This window comes from Coregonus lavaretus, assembly GCF_964263955.1.
Source record: "Coregonus lavaretus genome assembly, chromosome: 6".
Classification (NCBI taxonomy): domain Eukaryota; kingdom Metazoa; phylum Chordata; class Actinopteri; order Salmoniformes; family Salmonidae; genus Coregonus; species Coregonus lavaretus.
In genome coordinates, this window is record NC_139993.1 from 55,471,224 (window position 1) to 55,497,369 (window position 26,146).

The 26,146-nt window shown below is 42.9% G+C and overlaps 1 protein-coding gene across 1 annotated transcript; it reads left to right on the forward strand.

Annotated features, from left to right (window-relative positions):
• Positions 1–95: 95 nt before the first annotated feature.
• On the forward strand, positions 96–26,146 carry dnai3 (dynein axonemal intermediate chain 3; the record flags this gene model as incomplete). Its single annotated transcript, XM_084163048.1, has 22 exons — positions 96–153; positions 318–362; positions 2,819–3,003; positions 5,437–5,541; positions 6,088–6,237; positions 6,453–6,652; positions 6,936–7,052; positions 8,084–8,274; positions 10,774–10,898; positions 11,779–11,868; positions 12,552–12,644; positions 15,257–15,379; positions 18,376–18,449; positions 18,646–18,799; positions 19,066–19,162; positions 21,019–21,143; positions 21,431–21,494; positions 22,384–22,514; positions 22,690–22,894; positions 23,120–23,211; positions 23,345–23,467; positions 25,397–26,146. The coding sequence occupies 22 exons, from the start codon at positions 96–98 to the stop codon at positions 25,535–25,537; spliced, it is 2,688 nt and encodes an 895-aa protein (XP_084019174.1). The 3' UTR covers positions 25,538–26,146.

The following is a 26,146-nucleotide window of genomic DNA, read 5'->3' on the forward strand; positions in this document are numbered from 1 at the left end:
GAGTATGTGTAGACGGCAGCTTGATACAGTACAGTAACTCTCAATATCTTAATGTTCCACAGCAAATATCTCTGTGATTAGGCCTAACTGCAGTAATGTCCACAAAGAGACCCAAGAGCACAGCCACTACCAGTGTGGGCAGTAAGGGGAAAGGTGTGTATGATCCCTTCAGTACATCTGACATTTTTGTATCATACTTCACCTGTCATGTTTATTTTCCTCATTTTAATGATACTAATGCAAATGTAAATGAAAAGTAAAATAAAAGTACATCAAGTATGACAATTCACATTTTCTGCTGTTTTGAATCCATGTAGACAAAAAGGCTGATGAGTCGCCTGCAGGAAGTGTGGCAGGGTCTGGTAAGATTTTTTGATGCATTATATAACTATTTAATCAGACATTTTCCTCAAAATTCCTGGCTCATTTGCTGTATATCAAACGTATGATACTGCAATGGCTAACACTTAGATATAGAACATTAAGTGGAAACTACCCCAGCATGAGTTCAGTGAATTCCCTGGGTTTTTGACTGCTCCAGAAATGTAGACCGCTGACACATATCCTCTGCTGATTCCCATGAAATTCCATAAACTATTAGCAACCTGAACTCTGCTTTCTGAATAGGCCGGCGATGGGTCCATAACAAGGTTTGGGTAATCAGTTACATGTAATCTGAAGAAGGAAAAAAAACTGTAACTGTAATCAGTTACGCTACCAGCAAAAATATTGTAATCAGATTACAGATACTTTTGAAAAAGTAGATAATTACTTATTGGATTAGTTTTAAATTCAGAAAGGATGTTTTGGGGGAAAAAATACATTATGACTGTTTTCTCAATGACATTTAATTCAGCATTGAAAAAAGTTGCAAGTTAAAGTTTGTTCCACCTGAGCAAGTCTGACCACAAGTCAGGCATCACTATGTTGACACACCAAATGCCTTTGATGGATCCGTTCCGTTTTCTTCTAACGCCTCTTAAGGGGTAAGTAATCCAAACGTAACTTTAAGTAATCAGATTACGTTACTGAGTACAATTTTGGACAGGTAACTGTAATGGATTACATTTAGAAATTAACCTACCCAATCCTGGTCCCTAACACAAAGGGTTGTGTGAAAACAAATTTTCCTTAATTACTGCAGCCTCCGCCATAGTAGAATATGACTGTAGCCTGACTGCCTTACAACTTAGTCCTAAGGAGCTAATTCCCCTCTTGTGAACAATCGGGTGTGTCTGCCAAACACCAGCATGATCTACATCTGGTCTCTCATCACATTACCATCGTAGCAGAAAGAAACACAGTACACTAATGTGTTCCTGTTCCACAACAAACAAGACAGAGAACAACAGCTCTCGGCAAAGTACCCTCCTGATTGAATGACAAGCCCGTATTTGATTGCTTCCATCTGTGTGAGAGGGGCTGGCCCCTAGGGTACATGTCATTCACTCAGACAGGGACAGAAGATGCCAGAGGAAGCCTAAGGCCTGAGCCTATTTGACTCTCAAACGGTGATGTAATATGATAACATGATATATTCATCAGCGCTGTCTCTTTGTGGGAGGAAACCTGTATACCCTATGCATGCTTTTGATGTGAGCGTGGGTGTACTGTTGCAAACCCTGTGGACATACACATGACCACTGGTATATTTCTCTACAACTCAATCTCATACCTTCATTGTCAGAGGGAGAGCTGCTTTCATGTATTTCAGCGCCACCCCTGCAAACATGCTTTGGTTTTCCATCTCAATTATAAGTCTTAACAAATGCCGGCCAGACCAGCAGAAGGAAATGGGTATCTTTTTACTTTAGATTAGGTCATCGGCTTTCATGTAAAGGGAACATGATAGCGTTATGCACTTGGGAGGGTCGTCCCAGCTGATGCAGTATGACACAGCCCTATTGAATGTAATGTGTTGGAGATGCTCTGGAGCATAGTTGGAGCTATATGCTTGGTCTATCTTCTGTCATTTAAAGAGATGACTTAGACAAACTCCAATACATGTACTGGATTTAAAATATGTGGTGTTGGTGGTAACAATATGATTCACAAACACTTTTTTATGGATTTTACCTGAAAGGGGGACGGCAGCTGTTTTTCATATGTTACATTTAACCTCTCATCATCACTAAACCGTAACATATTTTCCATAAGTACCACATGGAATGTTTAACACATCACCCACTGTAAATGAATGGTGTGAGTTTCCACTACAATGATTTGGCATGGGCCCTGGCGGTCTGGATACAAAAGGGAAGACACACCTAGTTGGGAAGTGGTTACTTAAGTTGTACTTCAGCATTCTCTGGGTCTCCTCAGCCTCAACCCTGTGGAAAGGCTTTGATGCAGGCCACAGGTGGGATGACAGCTATAATTATGCAAAGCCCTGTTTACTATAGCATGCAATGCACTGTAAGCCTGTGTTTAGGTCCAAGATAAGTTTACTTTAGCAAGTATACAAGAGAAGCTTCCTAGCCTGTTTACCAAAAGGCTTCAAAGTGAATACTGTCGTGCTCTGGTGTTATACACATGGCGTTACTCGGTGGTTACTGGAGTCATGTTGTTGTTTTGATTGTTTGTAGGCTGGTGATGATGTTTGTATTATCATACTTTTTTACAATCAGATAAAACACAATTAAGAACAGTGCTGTACGTTTTTGTCTTTTATCTTTTCTTGTTATTGCAACTGAGTATTGGAGGTACTCTCGAGGGTAGGGCACAGCATAGCAAAATGTATTGCAACGGAAAACAGAAATATGTGTTCTTATTGGACAAATTCCCTAAACAGTCTGACCTTTGTCCCCCTCACTTCAAGGTCATCCTAATGACATCTTCCCCTTGACGTTGACCTCGGCTACCCAGGAGCTGTTTGGGTGTCGCTGTGACGAGGACGTCACCGGGGACAACCCCTACAAGATCCTGAGGAAAGAGGACATGGTGCATGACATGAGGATGAGGGCAGCTGTGTCTGATTTCAGCCCTGTGAAGCAGCTGGTGCTGGTAGGCACCTCTCTATAGATCTCTATGGCGTTGTTGTTGTTGTTATACAGAGGAAGCAAACAGGCAATCCCCTGTGGCTCAGTTGGTAGAGCAGGGCGCTTGCAATGCCAGAGTTGTGGGTTCGATTCCCACGGGGGACCAGTACGAAAAAAGTATGAAAATGAATGAATTCACTACCGTAAGTCGCTCTGCATACAATGGGGAAAAAAAGTATTTAGTCAGCCACCAATTGTGCAAGTTCTCCCACTTAAAAAGATGAGAGAGGCCTGTAATTTTCATCATAGGTACACGTCAACTATGACAGACAAATTGAGATTTTTTTTCTCCAAAAAATCACATTGTAGGATTTTTAATGAATTTATTTGCAAATTATGGTGGAAAATAAGTATTTGGTCACCTACAAACAAGCAAGATTTCTGGCTCTCACAGACCTGTAACTTCTTCTTTAAGAGGCTCCTCTGTCCTCCACTCGTTACCTGTATTAATGGCACCTGTTTGAACTTGTTATCAGTATAAAAGACACCTGTCCACAACCTCAAACAGTCACACTCCAAACTCCACTATGGCCAAGACCAAAGAGCTGTCAAAGGACACCAGAAACAAAATTGTAGACCTGCGCCAGGCTGGGAAGACTGAATCTGCAATAGGTAAGCAGCTTGGTTTGAAGAAATCAACTGTGGGAGCAATTATTAGGAAATGGAAGACATACAAGACCACTGATAATCTCCCTCGATCTGGGGCTCCACGCAAGATCTCACCCCGAGGGGTCAAAATGATCACAAGAACGGTGAGCAAAAATCCCAGAACCACACGGGGGGACCTAGTGAATGACCTGCAGAGAGCTGGGACCAAAGTAACAAAGCCTACCATCAGTAACACACTACGCCGCCAGGGACTCAAATCCTGCAGTGCCAGACGTGTCCCCCTGCTTAAGCCAGTACATGTCCAGGCCCGTCTGAAGTTTGCTAGAGTGCATTTGGATGATCCAGAAGAGGATTGGGAGAATGTCATATGGTCAGATGAAACCAAAATATAACTTTTTGGTAAAAACTCAACTCGTCGTGTTTGGAGGACAAAGAATGCTGAGTTGCATCCAAAGAACACCATACCTACTGTGAAGCATGGGGGTGGAAACATCATGCTTTGGGGCTGTTTTTATGCAAAGGGACCAGGACGACTGATCCGTGTAAAGAAAGAATGAATGGGGCCATGTATCGTGAGATTTTGAGTGAAAACCTCCTTCCATCAGCAAGGGCATTGAAGATGAAACGTGGCTGGGTCTTTCAGCATGACAATGATCCCAAACACACCGCCCGGGCAATGAAGGAGTGGCTTCGTAAGAAGCATTTCAAGGTCCTGGAGTGGCCTAGCCAGTCTCCAGATCTCAACCCCATAGAAAATCTTTGGAGGGAGTTGAAAGTCTGTGTTGCCCAGCGACAGCCCCAAAACATCACTGCTCTAGAGGAGATCTGCATGGAGGAATGGGCCAAAATACCAGCAACAGTGTGTGAAAACCTTGTGAAGACTTACAGAAAACGTTTGACCTGTGTCATTGCCAACAAAGGGTATATAACAAAGTATTGAGAAACTTTTGTTATTGACCAAATACTTAATTTCCACCATAATTTGCAAATAAATTCATTAAAAATCCTACAATGTGATTTTCTGGATTTTTTTCCCTCATTTTGTCTGTCATAGTTGACGTGTACCTATGATGAAAATTACAGGCCTCTCTCATCTTTTTAATTGGGAGAACTTGCACAATTGGTGGCTGACTAAATACTTTTTTCCCCACTGTAAGAGCATCTGCTAAATGACAAAAATGTAAATATAAAATGTAATATCCTCCCAACCAATATGATGGTTGATTCACAGGCCTCATGTTTAGGTTGAGGGTTCTGGGTTAAAAAAACACTGCCTCAGTTCCTAGCCTGGTCGCATATCTGTTTATGCTGTCTTTAACCATAAGAGTTGGCAAGACAGCAAAAACAAATATGGGACCTGATCTCTGATTGAGTGAAATAGATAAAGACCATCTATCTCACTCTTCTAACTCCACCCAGCATCCACCGTTCCTGTGCTTTTTGGTGTTTCTCTTATCACTAGACTAGATCATCAAATATCACTCCGCTTTGTGGGGTAGTGCTGTTTCCATGGTAATGTGTGGGTGGTTGTTTGTCCTCTCTAAGACCTTGAGACAACAATTCAGGTTCTCAATGACCCAGACCCCCCAGCTCTTGTAAATGATCTACTGGTTAATGTTTCACTCACAATGACACTCATTTTAAAGGTTTAGAGTAAACAATTATTATGACCTATTATTATTATTTATTTATTTTGTCAAATTGTTCTTACATGTTATGCCAACCTGCTAGTCTCTGTGTGTGCAGTGTACTGTGCTCTCAATGCCCTCTGTCCTATGTGATATAACAGGACTACCCTGAAGATGAGCTCCTCCTGGTCTACGACAGTGACTTTATCTACGGATCCAGCTTCTACCTGGTTCTAACAGCTGAGGCCAAGGAAAGGCACCTAAAGGTGAGTCAATTTAGCGCCAATAATCTGCTCTTCAGAAGAAGAAAAAAAACGTTTTAAAAACAGTACTCTGTGACATTGTCACGCCTGCTCCCGCTCCCCCTCCCTGGCGCTCGAGGGCGCCAGGCTGCCCACCAGTACGCACACCTGTCACCATCGTTAAGCACATCAACGCTTCATTGGACTCACCTGAACTTCATCACTGCTTGGTTACCTCCGCTATATCTGTCTGTTCCTCAGTTTGATCCCCATGTCAGCATTAATGTCATTATGTTTCCCCTGTCCAGACGCTGTCCGTGTTTTGTTTCATGTCTGTATATATTAAATGTTCACTCCCTGTACATGCTTCTCGTCTCCCAGTGTCTGTCCTCACAGACATACTAGGAGACAAACACCCTTTACTACTGTATATGAATGATAACGTGATTATAAAATAAGTAAAGAAAGTAATGATTCAAATTCAAAACATCTAAAGAAGAATATCATTCATGTCTTCAATATAATCCCTATTACTCATTACAATGTTGTCTGTATGTCTGGCCCATGTAGCCTGTAGTGGCGTTGGGAGTTGAGGTAGCTTTGGAGCGGGAGCCGTCTGAGGTGTTTGCAGCACAGAAGACCTCTGAACCCCAGCCCTGGATCTCTTTGGGCAGCGAACAGGAGGTAGAGGAGGAGTCTGTCACTGACTCCAGACCCAGGGTAAAACACCGGAACAACATTTAGGTCCCAAAAAAATAGAATTCAATAATCAAAACAGAAAATAGAATTGTTACTCAATTATTGTTCTGAATGAATTAGGTAATGATCTAATAACTACGTTCTGTAATGATCATGTCTATACAATACTGACATGTTAAGTAGCTTCCATCTATCTATCTCTCTCTTTCATACTTTTTTCTCCTCCTCCCTCTCAGTTGAAGTATAGGATCTCCAGGGTGCGGAGGGAGTTTGGGGCGCCAATCTTCTTCTCTGAACGTAATGCCACGGAGACCAAGGATGGCTTCATTGAATGTACCCCCTACCAGGACAAGAACTTCAGCCTCAAGCAGATGGAGAGACACACTGGGGTGCAGGCTATCCCCAACCTCAAGAGCTCCAGCACCCAAACACAATGGTAGGTCATGTTCTAACTACAACAGGGTAGAACAGGGGAAGAAAATAGTGCATGGTACAGTCCTGTAGCTACTAGTCCCCAGTGGCAGTACCTAACAATGTTGGATGTGTTATAATGATTCATTACTTTTTTTTATTGCTGATAATACCGTACATGTGTTAACACAACAACAACCAAATGCTTTATCATTGTAGAATGACTATACCCTGTACTGGAATATGATCTGAATTTAACCTTGAAGCAAAAGTTAGCCTACTTTCTCCAGTATTGTTCTGTTCCATAGGACATATCCAAGGAGTATGTGCACGCAGTACGAACCCAGAGAGTTCAGGCAGGAGGAGAAAAACAACTGCCTCCAATCTGACAATCTGAAGAATTTCATCAACTTGGTGGCCTCCAGGTAAGGGATCATTTAAATGATGGATGCGGTCGAGTCTCTGGGACTCAAGGGGAGCGTTTTAATGCATGGAATGACTGGAAGCCAACCCAGAGTTATACATTATAGTGTAGCCTTGAGGCCTTGAGGAATCCACTCTCATACATTATGAAAGCCAAGACCTGATTAAGATATACACAAAGTAATTTACGGAGACTTAACTTTTCTTCTGGCAATTCTCCATGTTTTGTGCTGATGTATCTTTTCTGCTCAATATCTAAGCTCTGTTTTTAAAGTCAAACTAAAATAAACTTTCATTGTCTAATACCCGATAAAGTCCTATCCTATCTGTATACCATCAATCTATTACATGACCCACTGTGTTCTACATTCCATCCCGTTCTGTACATCAGACTAATCTGGTTACCAGTCTTTTTAGCTAACATTCCACTCCTTGCCAGTCCTGAATATTTGGCAAATGACAGGAGTGGCAAGGAGTGGAATGTAATAGCTGAATAGAGACGGCATGAGAGTATCACTTACATAAAAAAAAAAAAAAAGTTTATCTTTTGTTAGTCAGCACCTCACCTGACGGCCGAGATATACTATAGATGGGTTAGCTGACAACGTCACAAAAATCAATTTATACTGTACAGCAGTAACTCGCCTAGCCACGCTATGGCCGCCCTCATGTGGGTGCTAATAAGCTAGCAAGCATGCTACGTAGTGCTACGTATCAACAGCCATTGTCAGCCAATTCAGTAGGGGTTGGAAGCTATGGTGCGCTTGGATTGGTTACTTGTGCCGCGATATCGCCGTAGATTTGCATAAAGTTCAGCTTTGCCCAACTTTAGTCCCGCCCTGTTCAGCTCCCTCGCCCATGCTCGCATCGCCCAATGACCCCCCCCCCCCCCCCCCCCCCCCGCCCACTCCGCTTCTCACCACTTTCCTTCCATTGAAAATGAATGGGAAGCCGTTGTTTCACCGCGCGATGCCGTCTCGAGTGTATACGCCCTGTAAGGGTGTGTGTGTTCTTTATTCAATTAACTTCCCAGGTTTGAGATAGCCATCCAGCAGAATGAGATCATGGATGTGTTCTTTGACGACTGGAAGGCCCTGAGTGAGGAGGACAGTGGCTACGGACGGAAGGTTGACCCACACCTGAAGGAGTACCAGTCCTTCACTGACCTACACTTCAGCAAGGAGAAGACCATCAGCAACATCAACTGGCACCCCACCATCAACGGTGAGGGACGGGAACACCATAGAAATAGAGTTACTAGAAGGGGCGTTCCCATTCAAGTCAATGAGGCTTTAATGGGTTGGCCAGTGGAAGTACAGCAGGAAGTGTCCCCATTAACCAGGAGGGAGTCATTATATTTATATGAGGAACACGGACACAGGGGAACATTACAGGCACCTACTGTATTAAAGGGTCTGCAGTGTGAGTGTGGTTATGAGTGGTTGTTACTGTGGCCCAAAAAAAGATCAGTGCAATCATTTACATTTAGCAGACAGACCGTAATAAACAGGGGTGACTGTCTGTCAAAATGAAGGAACAGGAATGTTCTGCCACTGAACAGAACATACAGAATACTTATCATCATCAGTTACTGTATGGGTGTTACAATCAAATCAAAGTTTATTGGTCGTTTACACAGATTTGCAGATGTTATCGCAGGTGCACAGAAATGCTTGTGTTTCTACTAGCTCCAACAGTGCAGAAATGTCTAGCAATACAATAACAATACACGCATAATACAGAAACATTTCAAAATAAGTTATTTAGGAGGAGCCATGACTAGAATACAGTATATACAGATAAAGTGGGTAAAACAGGATGTAAACATTATTAAAGTGACCACTTTTCAATGACTCTATGTCACAGGAGGCACCTTAATTGGGGAGGATGGGCTCGTGGTGATGGCTGGAGCAGAATGAGTGGAATGGTATAAAATACATGTGTATGGTTTTGACAGTGGTTACAGTTGAAGTCGGAAGTTTACATACACCTTAGCCAAATACATTTAAACTCAGATTTTCACAATTCCTGAAATTTAATCCTAGTAAAAAAAAAAAATCCCTGTCTTAGGTCAGTTAGGATCACCACTTTATTTTAAGAATGTGAAATGTCAGAATAATAGTAGAGAGAATTATTTATTTAAGCTTTAATTTCTTTCATCACATTCCCAGTGGGTCAGAAGTTTACATACACTCAATTAGTATTTGGTAGCATTGCCTTTAAATTGTTTAACTTGGGTCAAACGTGTCGGGTAGACTTCCACAAGCTTCCCACAATAAGTTGGGTGAATTTTGGCCTATTCCTCCTGGCAGAGCTGGTGTAACTGAGTCAGGTTTGTAGGCCTCCTTGCTCGCACACACTTTTTCAGTTCTGCCCACTAATTTTCTATAGGATTGAGGTCAGGGCTTTGTGATGGCCACTTCAATACCTTGACTTTGTTGTCCTTAAGCCATTTTGCCACAACTTTGGAAGTATGCTTGGGGTCATTGTCCATTTGACAAGTGCACCAGTCCCTCCTGCAGCAAAGCACCCCCACAGCATGATGCTGCCACCCCCTGCTTCACGGTTGGGATGGTGTTCTTCGGCTTGCAAGCTCCCTCTTTTTCCTCCAAACATAACGATGGTCATTATGGCCAAACAGTTCTATTTTTGTTTCATCAGACCAGAGGACATTTCTCCAAAAAGTACGATCTTTGTCCCCATGTGCAGTTGCAAACCGTAGTCTTGCTTATTTATGGCGGTTTTGGAGCAGTGGCTTCTTCCTTGCTGAGCGGCCTTTCAGGTTATGTCGATATAGGACTCGTTTTACTGTGGATATAGATACTTTTGTACCTGTTTCCTCCAGCATCTTCACAAGGTCCTTTGCTGTTGTTCTGGGATTAATTTGCACTTTTCGCACCAAAGTACGTTCATCTCTAGGAGACAGAGCGCGTCTCCTTCCTGAGCGGTATGACGGCTGCATGGTCCCATGGTGTTTATACTTGCGTACTATTGTTTGTACAGTTGAACGTGGTACCTTCAGGCGTTTGGAAATTGCTCCCAAGGATGAACCAGTCTTGTGGAGGTCTACACATTTTTTTTCTGAGGTCTTGGCTGATTTCTTTTAATATTCCCATGATGTCAAGCAAAGAGGCACTGAGTTTGAAGGTAGGCCTTGAAATTAGCCTATCAGAAGCTTCTAAAGCCATGACATCATTTTCTGGAATTTTCCAAGCTGTTTAAAGGCACAGTCAACTTAGTGTATGTAAACTTCTGACCCACTGGAATGTGAATTATAAGTGAAATAATCTGTCTGTAAACAATTGTTGGAAAAATTACTTGTGTCATGTACAAAGTAGATGTCCTAACCGACTTGCCAAAACTATAGTTTGTTAACAAGAAATTTGTGGAGTGGTTGAAAAACCAGTTTTAATGACTCCAACTTAAGTGTATGTAAACCTCCGACTTCAACTGTATATGTGGTTGTGGTAGTTTCTGAAGGTAGTTTCTGTATGGTTCTGTAACGTTATGACAGTGTTGATATCAGAATCACCTTTATTTGCCAAGTACATTTACATGTGCCTAGAATTTGACCTGGTGAAATAGTGCTAACCATAATAACCAGAATATACAGACAGAATATACAGCCAACATCATCCACATACAGATTGGTACACAGACACAATCCATATTAAACATAGTAAGAAAGAATATGTGGTTGTGGTTGTGGTTGGCTGTGTTTAGGTGTGATAGCGGTGGCTGTGACAGAAAGGCTGTCCTTCGAGGACAGGATCAATGGCTCCACTAAGCTGCTCCTAAACCCCTCCCTCATTCTCTTCTGGAGCTTCTCTGATCCCATCAACCCACAGGTATGGTATGGTAAGTCTTCTCTTTCATTTCATCCCCCTCTACCTCTCTCTCTCTCTCGCTCTCTCTCTTGCTAAATCCTCACTGACAGCTTACAAGCAATATCTCTCTTCTCACCCTCGACTCACATCAGATCTGTTTGAGACAAGCTCTCTTAAAAAGAGAATGGCTTTAGGAGTTGCTTTGAACTGTCATTCAAAGCCTTTGTTTGGTTAAGTTGAAATAAGAGCCTCTTAATTAATTAAAATTGAGTTGAACAGTTGAATTTACCCAAGGATAATAGAGCCATTATAAAGTACTGTATATGAGGTGGTTTAGGGATTTAAAAAAATACTGCAATACATTTTCAGCAGATAAAATAAACAAATTCGATAGGAATAGACCAAATTCAGCACTGCACTTGTTAGGAATAGACCAAATTCAGTGCTACACTTGTTAGGAATAGACCAAATTCAGTACTGCACTTTTTAGGAATAGACCAAATTCAGTGCTACACTTGTTAGGAATAGACCAAATTCAGTGCTGCACTTGTTAGGAATAGACCAAATTCAGTACTGCACTTTTTAGGAATAGACCAAATTCAGTGCTGCACTTGTTAGGAATAGACCAAATTCAGTGCTACACTTGTTAGGAATAGACCAAATTCAGTGCTACACTTGTTAGGAATAGACCAAATTCAGTGCTGCACTTGTTAGGAATAGACCAAATTCAGTGCTACACTTGTTAGGAATAGACCAAATTCAGTGCTACACTTGTTAGAATAGAATAAATAAATACATTCGATGGCAGGGACCCTAGTACTTGAAAGTCTCGCTCTGCTTTGAAATGTAATGCCTCAGGCCACTGTAACGCTGTGGGTTTCTCTTTCTCTGCTGTTTGCAGTTGCTGTTGGAGTGCCCAGACGACGTCTTCTCGTTTGAGTTCTGCCCCTCCGACCCAAATATTATTGTTGGCGGCTGCATGAATGGCCAGGTGCTGACTCCATCTCTCTCTCTCTCTTTTTCTCTCTCTCCTATCTCTCCATCTCTTTACTGCTAACTTAACATCTTTCTACTGCCCTCTCTTTAGTGCTGCTGACACATTTTCTTCTCTCTTGATGTTAATACTTCTCTCAACTACTTTCTCTCTCGCTCAGGTTCTTTGTGCTGTTGTCATCTCAGGTTGCGTTATGGAATATGGGATATAACCGCCCACGTATTCCCCTCTCTCTCCCTTCCCTTTCCCTCTCCCCCCTCCTCCTCCCTCTCCATCATCCTCTCTCCCTCTCCCTCTCTCCCTCCCTACCTACCTGTCTCTGTTTCAGTGCCCACTAACTGTCAGCACTGTGGAGTTTTTCTTATGAGGCTGTATTATATAACCATCTCAGGAGTAAATTTCATTTCCCATGTCCTCCGTCCCAGGTCTCACTGGTCTCACTGGCCTCACTGGGGAATATGATAAGACAGATAAACAGCTGTTTTCGTTCTCTCCTTGTTATTTATATCCTCTTTAGACATTATCCTCCTTTGTTTTCTCTGGTTTTCTTTCATAAAGTCGTCATATAAAAGTGAAGCCTTTCTAATACGTTAAATGGAGAGGGTTTTATGAGAGGGGGAGAATGTGTAGGTGTTGATCTATCCTGAGTAATAAACTTCTTTGTGTTGTTTTCATCTCAGGTTGTGTTATGGGATATATCCGCCCACGTAGAACGATTACAGGGCACACGCACCGGCGGTGGAAAGAACATCGCAGCAAACACCAACGCTTTAGTAAGTACTACGCAACGTTCTGTCCTGATCACACTGACTCCATCCCAATGGCATACTTCTGCAGATGAGGTCATTGCAAGTCTATGAGGGGTCACAATTCTGGTTCATAATATTCGCTTCAATCTAGATCCCCAGTTCTAGGCTAAGTGTTAGAGTTAAAGCCCTGTGACACAGTGAGATGATGACACGTTGGCTTGCCGGGTTTCTCTTCATCCTCAGCCTTTAATTAAAGGGGAATGCAGCGGTCCTGATGGTCCTTTTCAAGCCAACCTTGGCGATCACAGCAAGCCAGACCTAACCCATATACTTAGGCAGCTTAGCCCCACAAAGCTCAACTCATGCCAGACCAAACCAAAGCCTGTTACAAGGGCAGCATCACTACAACATTATAGACCATCTCTGACCTAACCTTACCCTATGCCCTGGCAAAACCAGCCCTAACTAGTAAGCATAAAACCTGAGCCGTTGCCTGCCGCCTCCGTCCCCTATCCAATAGGGCTGGGATGATACCAGTATCGCAATACTCATTAGTATCATGGCAAGGAAACAAAACACGAAGCGGATTTAACTTCTTTAGGAAAACAGCCCTAATGTTGGAAACAAACATCATGATGTTGTCATCCAGAGTCACATTGATTTATTTTCCAAGCTGTAGCACACAATATTTTACATACAACAGGTTTTTAAAGGACCAAAGAGTTTGGTCAACTTCATGTTTTCATTTTTGCGGTGGAAAAAATATTGCGATAATGGTATCGTCACAGCCCTATAATCCAACCTTAATTAGTCTCTATCTCTGTTTGTTCTTTGTTTATTACCCTGGTACGATATGCTAGCAGCTGCCTCCATCTTCCTTCCCCCTGTTCACTCCAGAGTCAACATCCAGTATCCAGAGTCAACAACACCAACACACACCACACTCCAGCTGTTACCTAACCCCTCTATGCCCCTGATAGGTCTGTCACGGCCAATAACACACACACACACACACACAAACACACACACGCGGCTGACATAACACACATCTGATTACAGCTATGTGTTTGCAGAACAAACAATGGTAGTTCTATCAGCTAAAGATGTCCTCTACTAGCACATGTTACTACCTTTGAAACACCCTGGATGGTTTTAAGGGAGCATATGAATGTCTTAACCTGCCATATTCACACCTTTTGTAGATCAAAATCAAACACGTGACATAGTTTGCATCCCAAATGGCACCCTATCCCCTACATAGTGCCCTACTTTTGACCAGAGCCCTATTTATTTTATTTTATTTGTATCTTTATTTAACTAGGCAAGTCAGTTAAGAACAAATTCTTATTTACAATGACAGCCTACACCGGCCAAACCCGGACGACGCTGGGCCAATTGTGCGCCGCCCTGTGGGACTCCCAATCACGGCCGGTTGTGATACAGCCTGGAATCGAACCAGAGGGTCTGTAGTGACGCCTCAAGCACTGAGATGCAGTGCCTTAGACCGCTGCGCAACTCAGGAGCCCTATGGTCCCCGGTCAAAAGTAGTGCACTACAGTATATAGGGAAAAGGGTGCCATAACCCAGTAGACATGCACAAACAGTAACATATACAGCACACTCCAAACATGCACCTATACTACTAAGTCTACATCTCTTTCCGATCAGCCAGTGATCTCAGTCTTAATGAGAAACAGAGCCAACGACAGCGGTGGCCAAAGTGCAAAGTGAAATCACATGCACTGCTCTAGGGCCTAAACCATTTTAGAGCAAAAAAGAAAAATCCTTCTGTATATAATATAAACCACATTCTGGTTTTAATTTCCACTGTTAACAAAGCAACTAACCTAATATTATTTGAATTCTGTCTTTAGTAGAATAGAATAGAAAGGACAATTCTGGGACAATAAAGTATTTCACTCTGTATCCTCCATAGTGCTATTATGGTATGGAGCCTGTATGCCACCCTGCTGTTTGCTGTATTATATGACTAACACCCTGCTGTTTGCTGTATTATATGACTAACACCCTGCTGTTTGCTGTTTGCTGTATTGCATGACTAACACCCTGCTGTTTGCTGTTTGCTGTATTGCATGACTAACACCCTGCTGTTTGCTGTTTGCTGTATTGTATGACTAACACCCTGCTGTTTGCTGTTTGCTGTATTGTATGACTAACACCCTGCTGTTTGCTGTTTGCTGTATTGTATGACTAACACCCTGCTGTTTGCTGTTTGCTGTATTGTATGACTAACACCCTGCTGTTTGCTGTTTGCTGTATTGTATGACTAACACCCTGCTGTTTGCTGTTTGCTGTATTGTATGACTAACACCCTGCTGTTTGCTGTTTGCTGTATTGTATGACTAACACCCTGCTGTTTGCTGTTTCCTGTATTATATGACTAACACCCTGCTGTTTGCTGTTTCCTGTATTATATGACTAACACCCTGCTGTTTGCTGTTTCCTGTATTATATGACTAACACCCTGCTGTTTGCTGTTTCCTGTATTGTATGACTAACACCCTGCTGTTTGCTGTTTCCTGTATTATATGACTAACACCCTGCTGTTTGCTGTTTCCTGTATTATATGACTAACACCCTGCTGTTTGCTGTTTCCTGTGTGTTTGTCACCCCAGCAGGGCTTTGAAGACAAGCAGGAGAATGAGACCCCTGTGGTGCGCTACTGTGCCGTCTCAGGCATAGAGAATGGCCACAAAGCACCCATTACAGACATCCAGTGGCTGCCGGAAACCTTTGAGGTACGGAGTAACTGTAGGGGGATGAGGGGAGTTACTGTAAGGGGGTGAGGGGAGTTACTGTAGGGGGGTGTGGAGAGTTACTGTAGGGGGATGAGGGGAGTTACTGTAGGGGGATGAGGGGAGTAACTGTAGGGGGGGTGAGGGGAGTTACTGTAGGGGGATGAGGGGAGTTACTGTAAGGGGGTGAGGGGAGTTACTGTAGGGGGATGAGGGGAGTTACTGTAGGGGGATGAGGGGAGTAACTGTAGGGGGGGTGAGGGGAGTTACTGTAGGGGGGTGAGGGGAGTTACTGTAGGGGGATGAGGGGAGTAACTGTAGGGGGATGAGGGGAGTTACTGTAAGGGGGTGAGGGGAGTTACTGTAGGGGGGTGTGGAGAGTTACTGTAGGGGGGTGAGGGGAGTTACTGTAGGGGTGTGTGGAGAGTTACTGTAGGGGGGGTGAGGGGAGTTACTGTAGGGGGATGAGGGGAGTTACTGTAGGGGGGTGAGGGGAGTTACTGTAGGGGGGTGAGGGGAGTTACTGTAGGGGGATGAGGGGAGTTACTGTAGGGGGGTGTGGAGAGTTACTGTAGGGGGATGAGGGGAGTTACTGTAGGGGGGTGTGGAGAGTTACTGTAGGGGGGTGAGGGGAGTTACTGTAGGGGGGTGAGGGGAGTTACTGTAGGGGGATGAGGGGAGTAACTGTAGGGGGGGTGTGGAGAGTTACTGTAGGGGGGTGAGTGGAGTTACTCTAGGGGGGTGAGGGGAGTTACTCTAGGGGGGTGAGGGGAGTAACTGTAGGGGGATGAGGGGAGTTACTGTAGGGGGGTGGGGGGAGTTACTGTAGGGGGGTGAGGGGAGTTACTGTAGGGGGGTGAGGGGAGTAACTGTAGGGGGGTGAGGGGAGTTACTGTAGGGGGGTGAGGGGAGTTACTGTAGGGGGGTGAGGGGAGTTACTGTAGGGGTGTGTGGAGAGTTACTGTAGGGGGATGAGGGGAGTAACTATAGGGGGGTGAGGGGAGTTACTGTAGGGGGGTGAGGGGAGTTACTGTAGGGGGGTGAGGGGAGTTACTGTAGGGGGATGAGAGCGGGGTGAGGGTAGGCTGATGCCTTATGACGAGAGCAATTTGACAGGATACTTTTGAATCATTATGAAATTGTTTGTCTTTTGACTAAACTTTAAAGCAGTGGTATTCAAACTTTTTCAGTGGGGACCCCAGTTTCTTAGCCAGAACTTCTGGGGACCCCATTTTTTAAACCAGAATTTCTGGTGACCCCACCCTTCCCCAAATCTAGAGACAGAATATTAAAGGCACAGTGCAGTCAAAAACATGATTTTCCTGTGTTTTATATATATTTCCACACTATGAGGTTGGAATAATACAGTGAAAATTATGATAATGCCCTTTTAGTGTAAGAACAGTTGGGATGGAGTTTTGGCCTGTCTGGTGATATCAACAGGCGGTAAATTAGTTAATAGATCAATAAGAAAGAGAGTTCCAAACCTCTCTGCCAATGTCAGATAGTTTTCAGTTTTCCCCTCCCCACTCAGACCATTCCCAGATAGTCCTAGCTAAATTATTGCTTGAGAAATTGCTCTTCGTAAAGAAGCTACAGTATACTTTCAATACCACTGCTTTAAAGGGATAGTTGGGGATTTTGGCAATGACGCCCGTTATCTACTTCCCCAGAGTTAAATGAACTTGTGAATACCATTTTTATTTCTCTCTGTCCAGTAGTTAGAGGTGGTTACCAAAATCCTGAACTATCCCTTTAAGATGCTTTATTAGCTAATTATTTGATTGTGAATTCTACCATGGGAAAATACTAATGTGATTTGTGCTTGTCTATTTGACTTTGCTGTTTTTGTCCAAATGAAACATTCTTGAAAGTTTTGGTCTCAACACTCTGCTCCCACCTTATGAGATCTAAAGTAAATTCTCTTAACAAAGTACCAACCTACCAGGGTCCAGTGAGAACTACTCAACTCAGCACACAGCTGACACTTTTAAGCCTTCACACCTAATTTACACACTGATATTCAAACACTTACGTTAAAAAGGTTAGCTAGGTCCTCCTATCACACTAATGATTTCTGAGTCTAATTTTGGAATGATGACCCTGTTTAATTTACGATCCAATCTGACTTAAAAGCACTTTGACCGTTACACAATTCATTTTAGCAGGATCTGAGATAGTGGATCAGCGAAAGCAGCCACAGTAGAGAAGGTCTATAGGAATAGCTTTATAGGTGTATAGGAGAGGTCAAGGGTGAATGTCACAACAGGCTTTTTAGACATTGCTATGGTCCATCTACCTCAGGAAGCACCATAGAGATCATCTCTATGTCAGGGATCCTGTTAACACGAGCCTCCCTAACAGGTCAGAGCAGGTAATACTAGGTCTTCAAGTGACTTTTCGTGATCCCTATATAGTGCTGTCTTAGTAATAATATCACTACATGCCTTTCACACTAGCCTGGGTGCCAGTGTAATGTTTAGCATGACAATTCCATAAGGAGTTGGCAAGAGAGCAGAAAAAGACTTGACACCCAGGCTACATTCACATGGCTTCATAAAAAAATAGACGTTTTATGAAAGAGGTGTTTAAAACATGCGGATGGATAGTAATCAAGTTATCCCTTCCTCCGTCTACTTGTATGCCGTGTGTTTGAAGTGAGTGAACAGTCATTCGTTATACTACCTAATAAAGTGTCTTTTGTCTTGTGTTTGAAGAAGCGTGCGTGTGGTAAAACAATCCACGGACAGTCGTTGGTTTAAGTGAAACCAGGCAATTATCAAAGTGTCCCAAGGGAGCTAAAGCTATAAAACCGTAGAGGGAGGGATTACTCTAGAACTAAAACACAGCCGCACAGTGGTCTATGCTCCCAAGTGCTCCCTTTTATTAGGACGTTTCGACCCTAACTGGGATCCCATTACTCACCGTGACAAGGACTGAAATAGCCTACCTGTGGTGTAGTAGATATTTATTCATTTTCTCTCTTTCACTCTGAAAAGGTCTCTAGAATGGGGGTACCGATGGAGAACAAGAATGGAATATGTGTTCAGATCGTCACCTGCGCCCCTGATTGGTACAAAGTGGCATAAACATAAAATGACTGACTAAATGCAATCGTTTATATATTATTTTTAATGAATATTGAATGAAAAACAATAGGATTATAATTTTGATTTATCAAATGTTAGGTCCTGTCTCTTTGTTTGTGTGTTTGTGTTTTTGTTTGTTAATTTAGTTTACCCTGTGTTTGTCTGTCTCTCCCTGACCAGCTGTGTGATGTTCTGGGATATCCGTGCTCCGAGGGTACTCCAGACCATGGTTAACCAGCGGAAACAGAAGGTGGAGGAGAAACCCCTGGAGAATCCTCACGGTGTTCCCAACACCTTCAAACACCTCGACCTCACATGGAAACCACTCGTCAGGGTACGGCATATAACATACTGTAGCATTACTAATTTATAACAGACCCCAGGTTCAGTCCCCGCGTCAACCCCTTTACCTACATTTCAATCTTCCCCTCCACTTCTAATCTGTCTGAATTACACATAGAAAATATGAAGGGAGAGTGGTGTTCCACTCTCATTTAAAAATATATATGAAAAATGCCTATTTTTGGAAGGTACTGTGTGTTTGACAGTTCTCTAAAGGGATTAGATAGATGTCAAAGCTATCGTCTTGTCATGTGTCAGGTTTCCCTGCCTAAGATCGATACCAGCGGGGAGTACAGCCCTTTGAAAATCAGCCTGCGAGACAACACCTGTGACAACCATACAGGTAGCAACGCAGGTGAGTATTTACCTTCCCTTCTCTCTCCCTCTACCTTTTCTCTCTCTCTCTTTCTCCTTCAGGCAGTGATGCAGGTGAGCATCTCCCTTCCCTCTGTTTATTTCTCTTGCTGTCACTCTTTATTTTCCTATTTTCATCCCCCGTTTCTTCTAAGCCCTTGAAGCAACACAGATGAGCGGAACACTAAACTGTAAAGGCAGGAAGCCAAAACAACATCTGTCTTCAAATCAAGAATCTTAGGAGATAAAGAAATAAGAGACTGGTTACTCTTTGTAATGGACCCGCAGGGCACGTACTGTCTGTGGAGTGTGTGATGTGTTTGTCAGTGTGTGCGAGTGTGTGTCTGTACATTGCGTACGACGTGCTTGTGTATGTGTGTGAGTGTGCCACTGTCTCAGATTCTACTTTGGATCAGCACCATGATCAGTGGGGCATGGCCATCTCTCCCTTCGCCCATCTCGCCCCTCTCTCCTCTGGTTTCATACTGTTTTATTAAATGATCGGTCCCAGACCTAGACAAGGCTCTCATAGTCAGGGGGCATTAACCTTGTTGACTGTCAGCTCTTTGCAATATGCTGCTGAGCCCCTGGGGCCAAAAGATGTTCCTGTGTCTCGGGTGGTACATCAAGAAGAAAACCTGCCTTTGTCTTGCTGCTTTAAGACCTGCCTTTATACACACAGCTTTCATAAGGGTTATGGAATTAATACACTAAGTTACTGAACCCAAAAAGTGCTGAATGTTTGGGGCGTTTTTTGGGCTGTTTCGATATGATATGTGAAATGAATAGGCTCAGCTGTCTTGAGTTTAGGTGGGTAGCGGCTTTCCCTGTTAGAGAATGGAAGGTCAGGTAACTAACATAGACAGTCTTGACTGGAAGGTGTTACCTGTCCTGTCATAAAGACTCCTCCCTATGATCCTCCAATCCAATAGGAACACTAGTTTTAGATTGTAGAAGGTGATGATCTTCATGTCATCAATGACGCTATGATGTCATCAGTCATCACTGGAACGTTTGTTAGTATACCCCATTTTTTGGCCATTTGATCTTAACCAAAGTTATAATGAGTAGCCTACATCTCCTATAACTAATAGTGTGTAGTGATCAGACAGATATACCCTAGACATAGCTAATATAATATGTTGATAAAGGGGTGTGAACACGCTGTCGAGTCCTGCACTATCACGGCAGACAGTGGGGCTTTTGTCACTGAAAAGGCCGCTCCCCTCCTCCTCCTTCTCCCTGTCTCTCCTGCTGGTGGTGGTCAGATGACAGAGCTGGTACCAAGCCTTACAGAGCTGCAGAACCCTGCGTGCTCTCCGGTCAACTGTCCTGGCTGTTTCACTCACATAGTAATTGTGATGAGGTGATTTCGAAGGAGTCAGGCGCAGGAGGGTAAATCACAGAATAACAGGCTTTATTCTGAAACACAGAGTTACGCAGGAATTCGTCAAAACAATCCAGTGCGCAAAACAGGTGCACTGGAAAATACAAGGCACACAGGGAAATATCCCGGCGATACAAAATACACGGAGCTCCACCGAGCTTCTCTATCCTCCACAATAAACAATCACACACAAAGACAAGGTGGCAGAGGGAACACTTATACAGGTACTGATGAGGGGATATGTGTAATAAACAAGACAAAACTAATGGAATGATGAGATGAGGAGTGGCAGTGGCTAGAAGGCCGAAGCCTGCCCGAACAAGGAGAGGAGGCAGCTTCGGAGGAAGTCGTGACAGTAATAGACATTAAAGAGCTACAAAAGGCTATCTGGAATAAATGACCTAACTATGATGTTTAACTGCATGACAACACTGCTCACTCCGTGCTTCCCCACTATTGACCCCTGACAGACAGGGCCCACCTGAATGCAGAGAGGTCAGAGGTTGCTCCAGAGTACGCCCTGCTCAGAGTGCCTTCAGCCAAACAACTCAAACCACTGGAGGACATCTGCACCAAGTTATACGCAGGGACCGAGGTAACATAGCTTTTCTTCTCCATAGCTATTATATGGATGGAAGGATGGAAGTTCCAAGGGGGGAACTATTATCAAGTGACTGAAAAGTACATACTACTAGAGGTGGAATGAGTTTCATTGATGAGTTATGGAGTTAATACTTTTCATGAACTCAATTCAAGTCACAGGTCAATTCATACTGTATGCCAACTGTAAACTCTCCATCCTGGGGCTTAGTTACAGTAAGGTAAAAACTCCCTTTATGAACTCAGCTGCAACTTGTTCTTTCTACCACATTTTGCCCTCAGGACGGAGAGCTTGTGTACACAGACTGGAAGTTGGAGAAGGACAACGACTCTGGACGACTGTTCAGTAAGATCATCATAGATGAGACTTTATCTATAATATCATTTAAACTATAGTGTTACAGTTAACACGTCCATTGGTTCACAGCCAAGTAAAATAAATAATCTCCTAAACCTCTAGAGCTCTGAGTAATTGGGGAGATTGGTTGCTTGATTCATATCTTAAGTATCATGAATGTAACCTCTCTACAGATTCCATGGAGACTCAAACAATACCTTCAGTATCTCCCATTCTCCTCCTAATCATAGTTTGTTTAAGCACAAGAGATTTGAGGCAGTTGCCCACAAAGTGAAGTCAGTCAAGAAACAAAACAAGGCATTGACTGTCTGGGGAATAGATGTAATATCATGGCTGCTAGACAACAATAGTATCACTACTAAAGTATTGAGCCATTCAGCAATTTATGGCCAATTACAGGAGATTAACTTGGTTCCCTCATCTCGTTTTGGCAGGGCACAGGAATGTGATTACTTAATAATAAATTGTGTCTAGTGTCACAACAGCGTCAGGGTAGACAGAGGTTATTTGCTTGTACATTAATGGTAAATTGCCACCTATAAAGTACGTTCCTCTCAGCATGCTAGTTAATGGTAAGGGGGAAATGGTTCATAAGTGCCCAGGGGAAATTACATTATTATACTATAATATGTGTTCCCAGTGGTCAGTAGACTGTTTATTTAGCTTTAACGTTATTACTTTATCCCAATAGGGAGATGCTGGCCCTTGGACACGGCACCACTGTTGATTAAAATCTTGATGAAACATTCAGACACACACACCTACCTCAGACTAATTTTCCATGTGGCTCATCTCCTATGTGGTTGAACTGAGGTAATCTCTCTCCCTCTCTCTCCCTCTCTCTGTCTCTGTCTCTCTCTGTCTGTCTGTTTCTCAGGTGCCAAGCCCTCTCATCGGTTTATAATCCATGATGGGCAGGTGAACACTGTTCGGCGGTCTCCATTCTTTAAAGACATCATTCTGACCGTGGGAGGGTGGACCTTCGCCATCTGGAAGGAGGGCGTCATGGTAACAACAATAACAACATTTGGTCAAACAGATCATTTGGTATCACAACTTAAACCATGTCGGTATAATGCATTATAACGTGTTATAAGTTTATATGAGCCTTTATAAGGTTTTATGATAAGGCTTATAAAATGTTTTTAAGCATTTGAACTCGTTGTGACCTACAACCTTTCAGAACGGCCCCATCATCCAGTCATCGTGTTCTCAGAAGAAGTGCACTGTGGGATACTGGTCCCAGTCACGTCCAGCTGTGTTCTTCATCGGTAAGGAGGACGGGAACATTGATGTTTGGGACCTTCTGGAGAAGACCCACGAGCCCTCCCAGACCCAGAACATCACTGCCACCCAGATCACATGCATCAAACCCTGGATTGTCTCCTGTGAGTTGCCCCTGACCTTGATGCTGCCAGCCTGGTCCCAGATCTGTTTGTGCTGTCTTGCCAACTCATATGGTCATTGTGACCGTAGGAGTTGACAAGACAGCACAAACAGATATGGAACCAGGCTATGTTGCTAATGCTGCTGCTGCTGGATCCCTGCATTTATTGTTGGATTCAGAAAGCTCTGTATTAATCTCATTCACTTTATGTTTGTTGTACAAACAGCAAAGCAGCATCTCCTGGCTGTGTCTGATCACCTGGGCACTCTGCATATTCTGGAGATCCCATGGACACTTCGCAGCCCCTCCAGCAATGAGGTTTGTACAGGAGGTGGCCTCTAGGACAACAGAATGTATTTAATGTTATCATCTGTGTTTTATATAACTCTACCATCCTCCGTCTGTGTGTGTGTGTGTGTGTGTGTGTGTGTGTGTGTGTGTGTGTGTGTAGAAGCTGAGCATGAGTAAGTACTTTGAGAAGGAGGTGGACAGGCTGGTATACTATGACAAGAGGAGAGAGATGAGAGCCAAGGAGAAGAAAGACTGTGAGGCAGAGGAGCTGAGAAGGAAGATGGTGAGATACAGTATATAGAGATGATTATTAACTGATGGAAAGCATTATCTGTGTATAATTAATGTCACATGGTCAGAACAGACTGTCTCTAAAGTTTTGCTGTTTTTAGTGCGTACGTTTAAAGCCAGTGCATGGCATATTGCCTGCTTAAAGTTGGGCTCTCTGCACATTTTAAAAACAATTTATTTTTGTTTTCCCAAAATCATTTAAGACAGCCATGACATAACAGATTGCTAACAGATTGCTTGATGCATAATGTGTGTGTACTCCTGAGTACCTGTTTCTAAGTTATTCTCAACATCTTGAGCCAGAAGGTGACAATCTGCTACACACTGTAAGTCTTGCAAACAGATTTCATTGACCCAAAGTTAGATGTGCTCAGTCCAATTCTGCAAAGTCAAGTGTGTGAGAGGAGCAGGAATCTGTTCTCTCTCATGACTAATTCATAGCTGGGTATTTGATTCTCAGCAGGAGAGGTATACAATCTGTAATATTCACATCCACTCCATAATAGTCTATCAGAGGCAGATGTCTGGACAGCGGTTATCAAACCTTTCAGGCCAAGAAATCATTCCTTGCCAAACTAGTTAACTGGTTTATCAAACATTTCAGGCTAAGGAAAGCACTCCTTGCAAAACCAGCTAACTGGTTTCACATAACCACTAGACCCATTATCTAATGCTTGAGTGGGCAACTTATGGCTGTGATTTCAGCCAAGGTTACTGGAAAAAATACGTATTCTTCCCCTCGTGTACCCCAAAAGAACATCTTGCCAGTTTGGTTCTAGAGAGCATAGTTGCTGTTGCTGAGCAACCTTTGAGTTTGTTTAATTGACCTTTCATTCACTCTTTAAATGCTCTCATTCTCATTAAACAGTACTTAGTCTGTAACCATTTAAGCTCATTCTAAATCATCAGATTTAAGTTATCTTTGCCACCCACCATGGAAGGTCTACTCCCAATCTAAACTATACACCATCTACATAGTGCAATAAGGGAAAATTACTGTGATTATGATTGAAACACGGTTTTATATATCTTTGTGCAGCAATGATAGCGAATTTGTCCCAGAGCTCATGTATATCTATTCTGTCTTTCCTCCCAAACAGACAGAACAAAATTACTGTTATGGCACAAATTAAAGTTTAGAATATATCCCCTAATTCCCTGGTTTATGTCAAGATGATCGAGGACTATCTTAAGGCTAGTGAATACATTTATTTTTGAGTAAACAACCAACATTCAATTCAGACATGTCTCCCAACCTATTATTTTGCACTCAATTGGAGAGAAACACACAAATTAAATTCCATCCAGACCAAATACTTTTACGAGTAGGCTACAAAGACGCAGACCTGAAGAATTTCAAACCAGACACGGTGATGACTGTTTTCAGAAATGTGTGTGTGTTTAGATTTTCTCCCGTCTGGCCCTGATAACAGAAATTCAAAATGCCCATTATATATAAAAAACATGAACTTTGTTATCTTCTCGCACTTTCTCACACCACACGCTGAATTTTTGTACTTGCTAGTCCTGGCCTGTTGCTAGGGAGACCACAAACTCTGAATATGAGCAGGATGTTTTGAATGAGGTTAGGTTTAACCAAAGAAGGATATTATGAAAGACAATACAATGGGTGGGTTGACCTTCTTTATATAACTGATCTTAGCATTTCTCTGACAAGGTAGAGTAATTCCTGATCAGAGAGATAGTAATCTGATAGAATTATACATTTTCTCTATGACGGAAGACTATCAACAGCTGGGAATCTGTCTCTGTGAGCTTGTTGTGAGAGGTCTCACAATTGGTCTGAAGGGTTGAAATAAACTGAACACCATATGATTGTGGTTGTTTTTAACTTGTTATTCAAAACTCCTCTTTTCCAAGATGAACCAAAGCCTGTTTACTTGGTCTGTCCCCCTCCCAGGAACCTATCATACCAGAGAAGCAGGTGGCGCAGATCTTGGAGGAGGCCATGAAGGAGTATGAGGACTACCTGTCCTTGGAGACGGTCATCCTGAAGGACATGGGGCTGCTGACAGACACAGACAACAAGGCTGACATCTGACATCCACTGTTCAGTCTGACACCTGATCTCACACCCTGTGTGACCAGCAGGGTTGGGGTCAATTCCATTTCAGTTTATTTAATTGGAATTTCAGTTTATTTCTTGGAATTGACCCCAACCCTGGTGTTCAGTCTGATGCTCCCTAAAACCAGTGGCCCACCACCCACACAACTCATTTAATACAGTGTCAAAAAGTGTCTATTCAATTGAAAATGTAATTGTTACACTTTATATTTTCTATGTACACTATTAAAAACTGGATTTGGTTTTAGTAAATTGTTTAGAACGCTGTATGCATCTTGTTTTGCTTGTGGGTACATGCAGTGAAGGGAGAGCTTCCTCAGAGTTAATTAATTCGTTTTTCATACACACACACACACACACACACACATACAGGTTTGTCTACGTGAACTCTGGTTACTGTGTAATCTCATCCTCCCTGGTTCATCATTGGTTCCCCAGAGCTCCTGGTAATGAAATACATTGAGTACCCAAGGATTTGAACTCGGCAGGAAATCATTTCATGGGTCTTTGGTTTCATGGTTCTGTTCTCATATGAAATATTGATTACTCCATGTCCGCCTGATATTGATTAAACAGTATTGATCC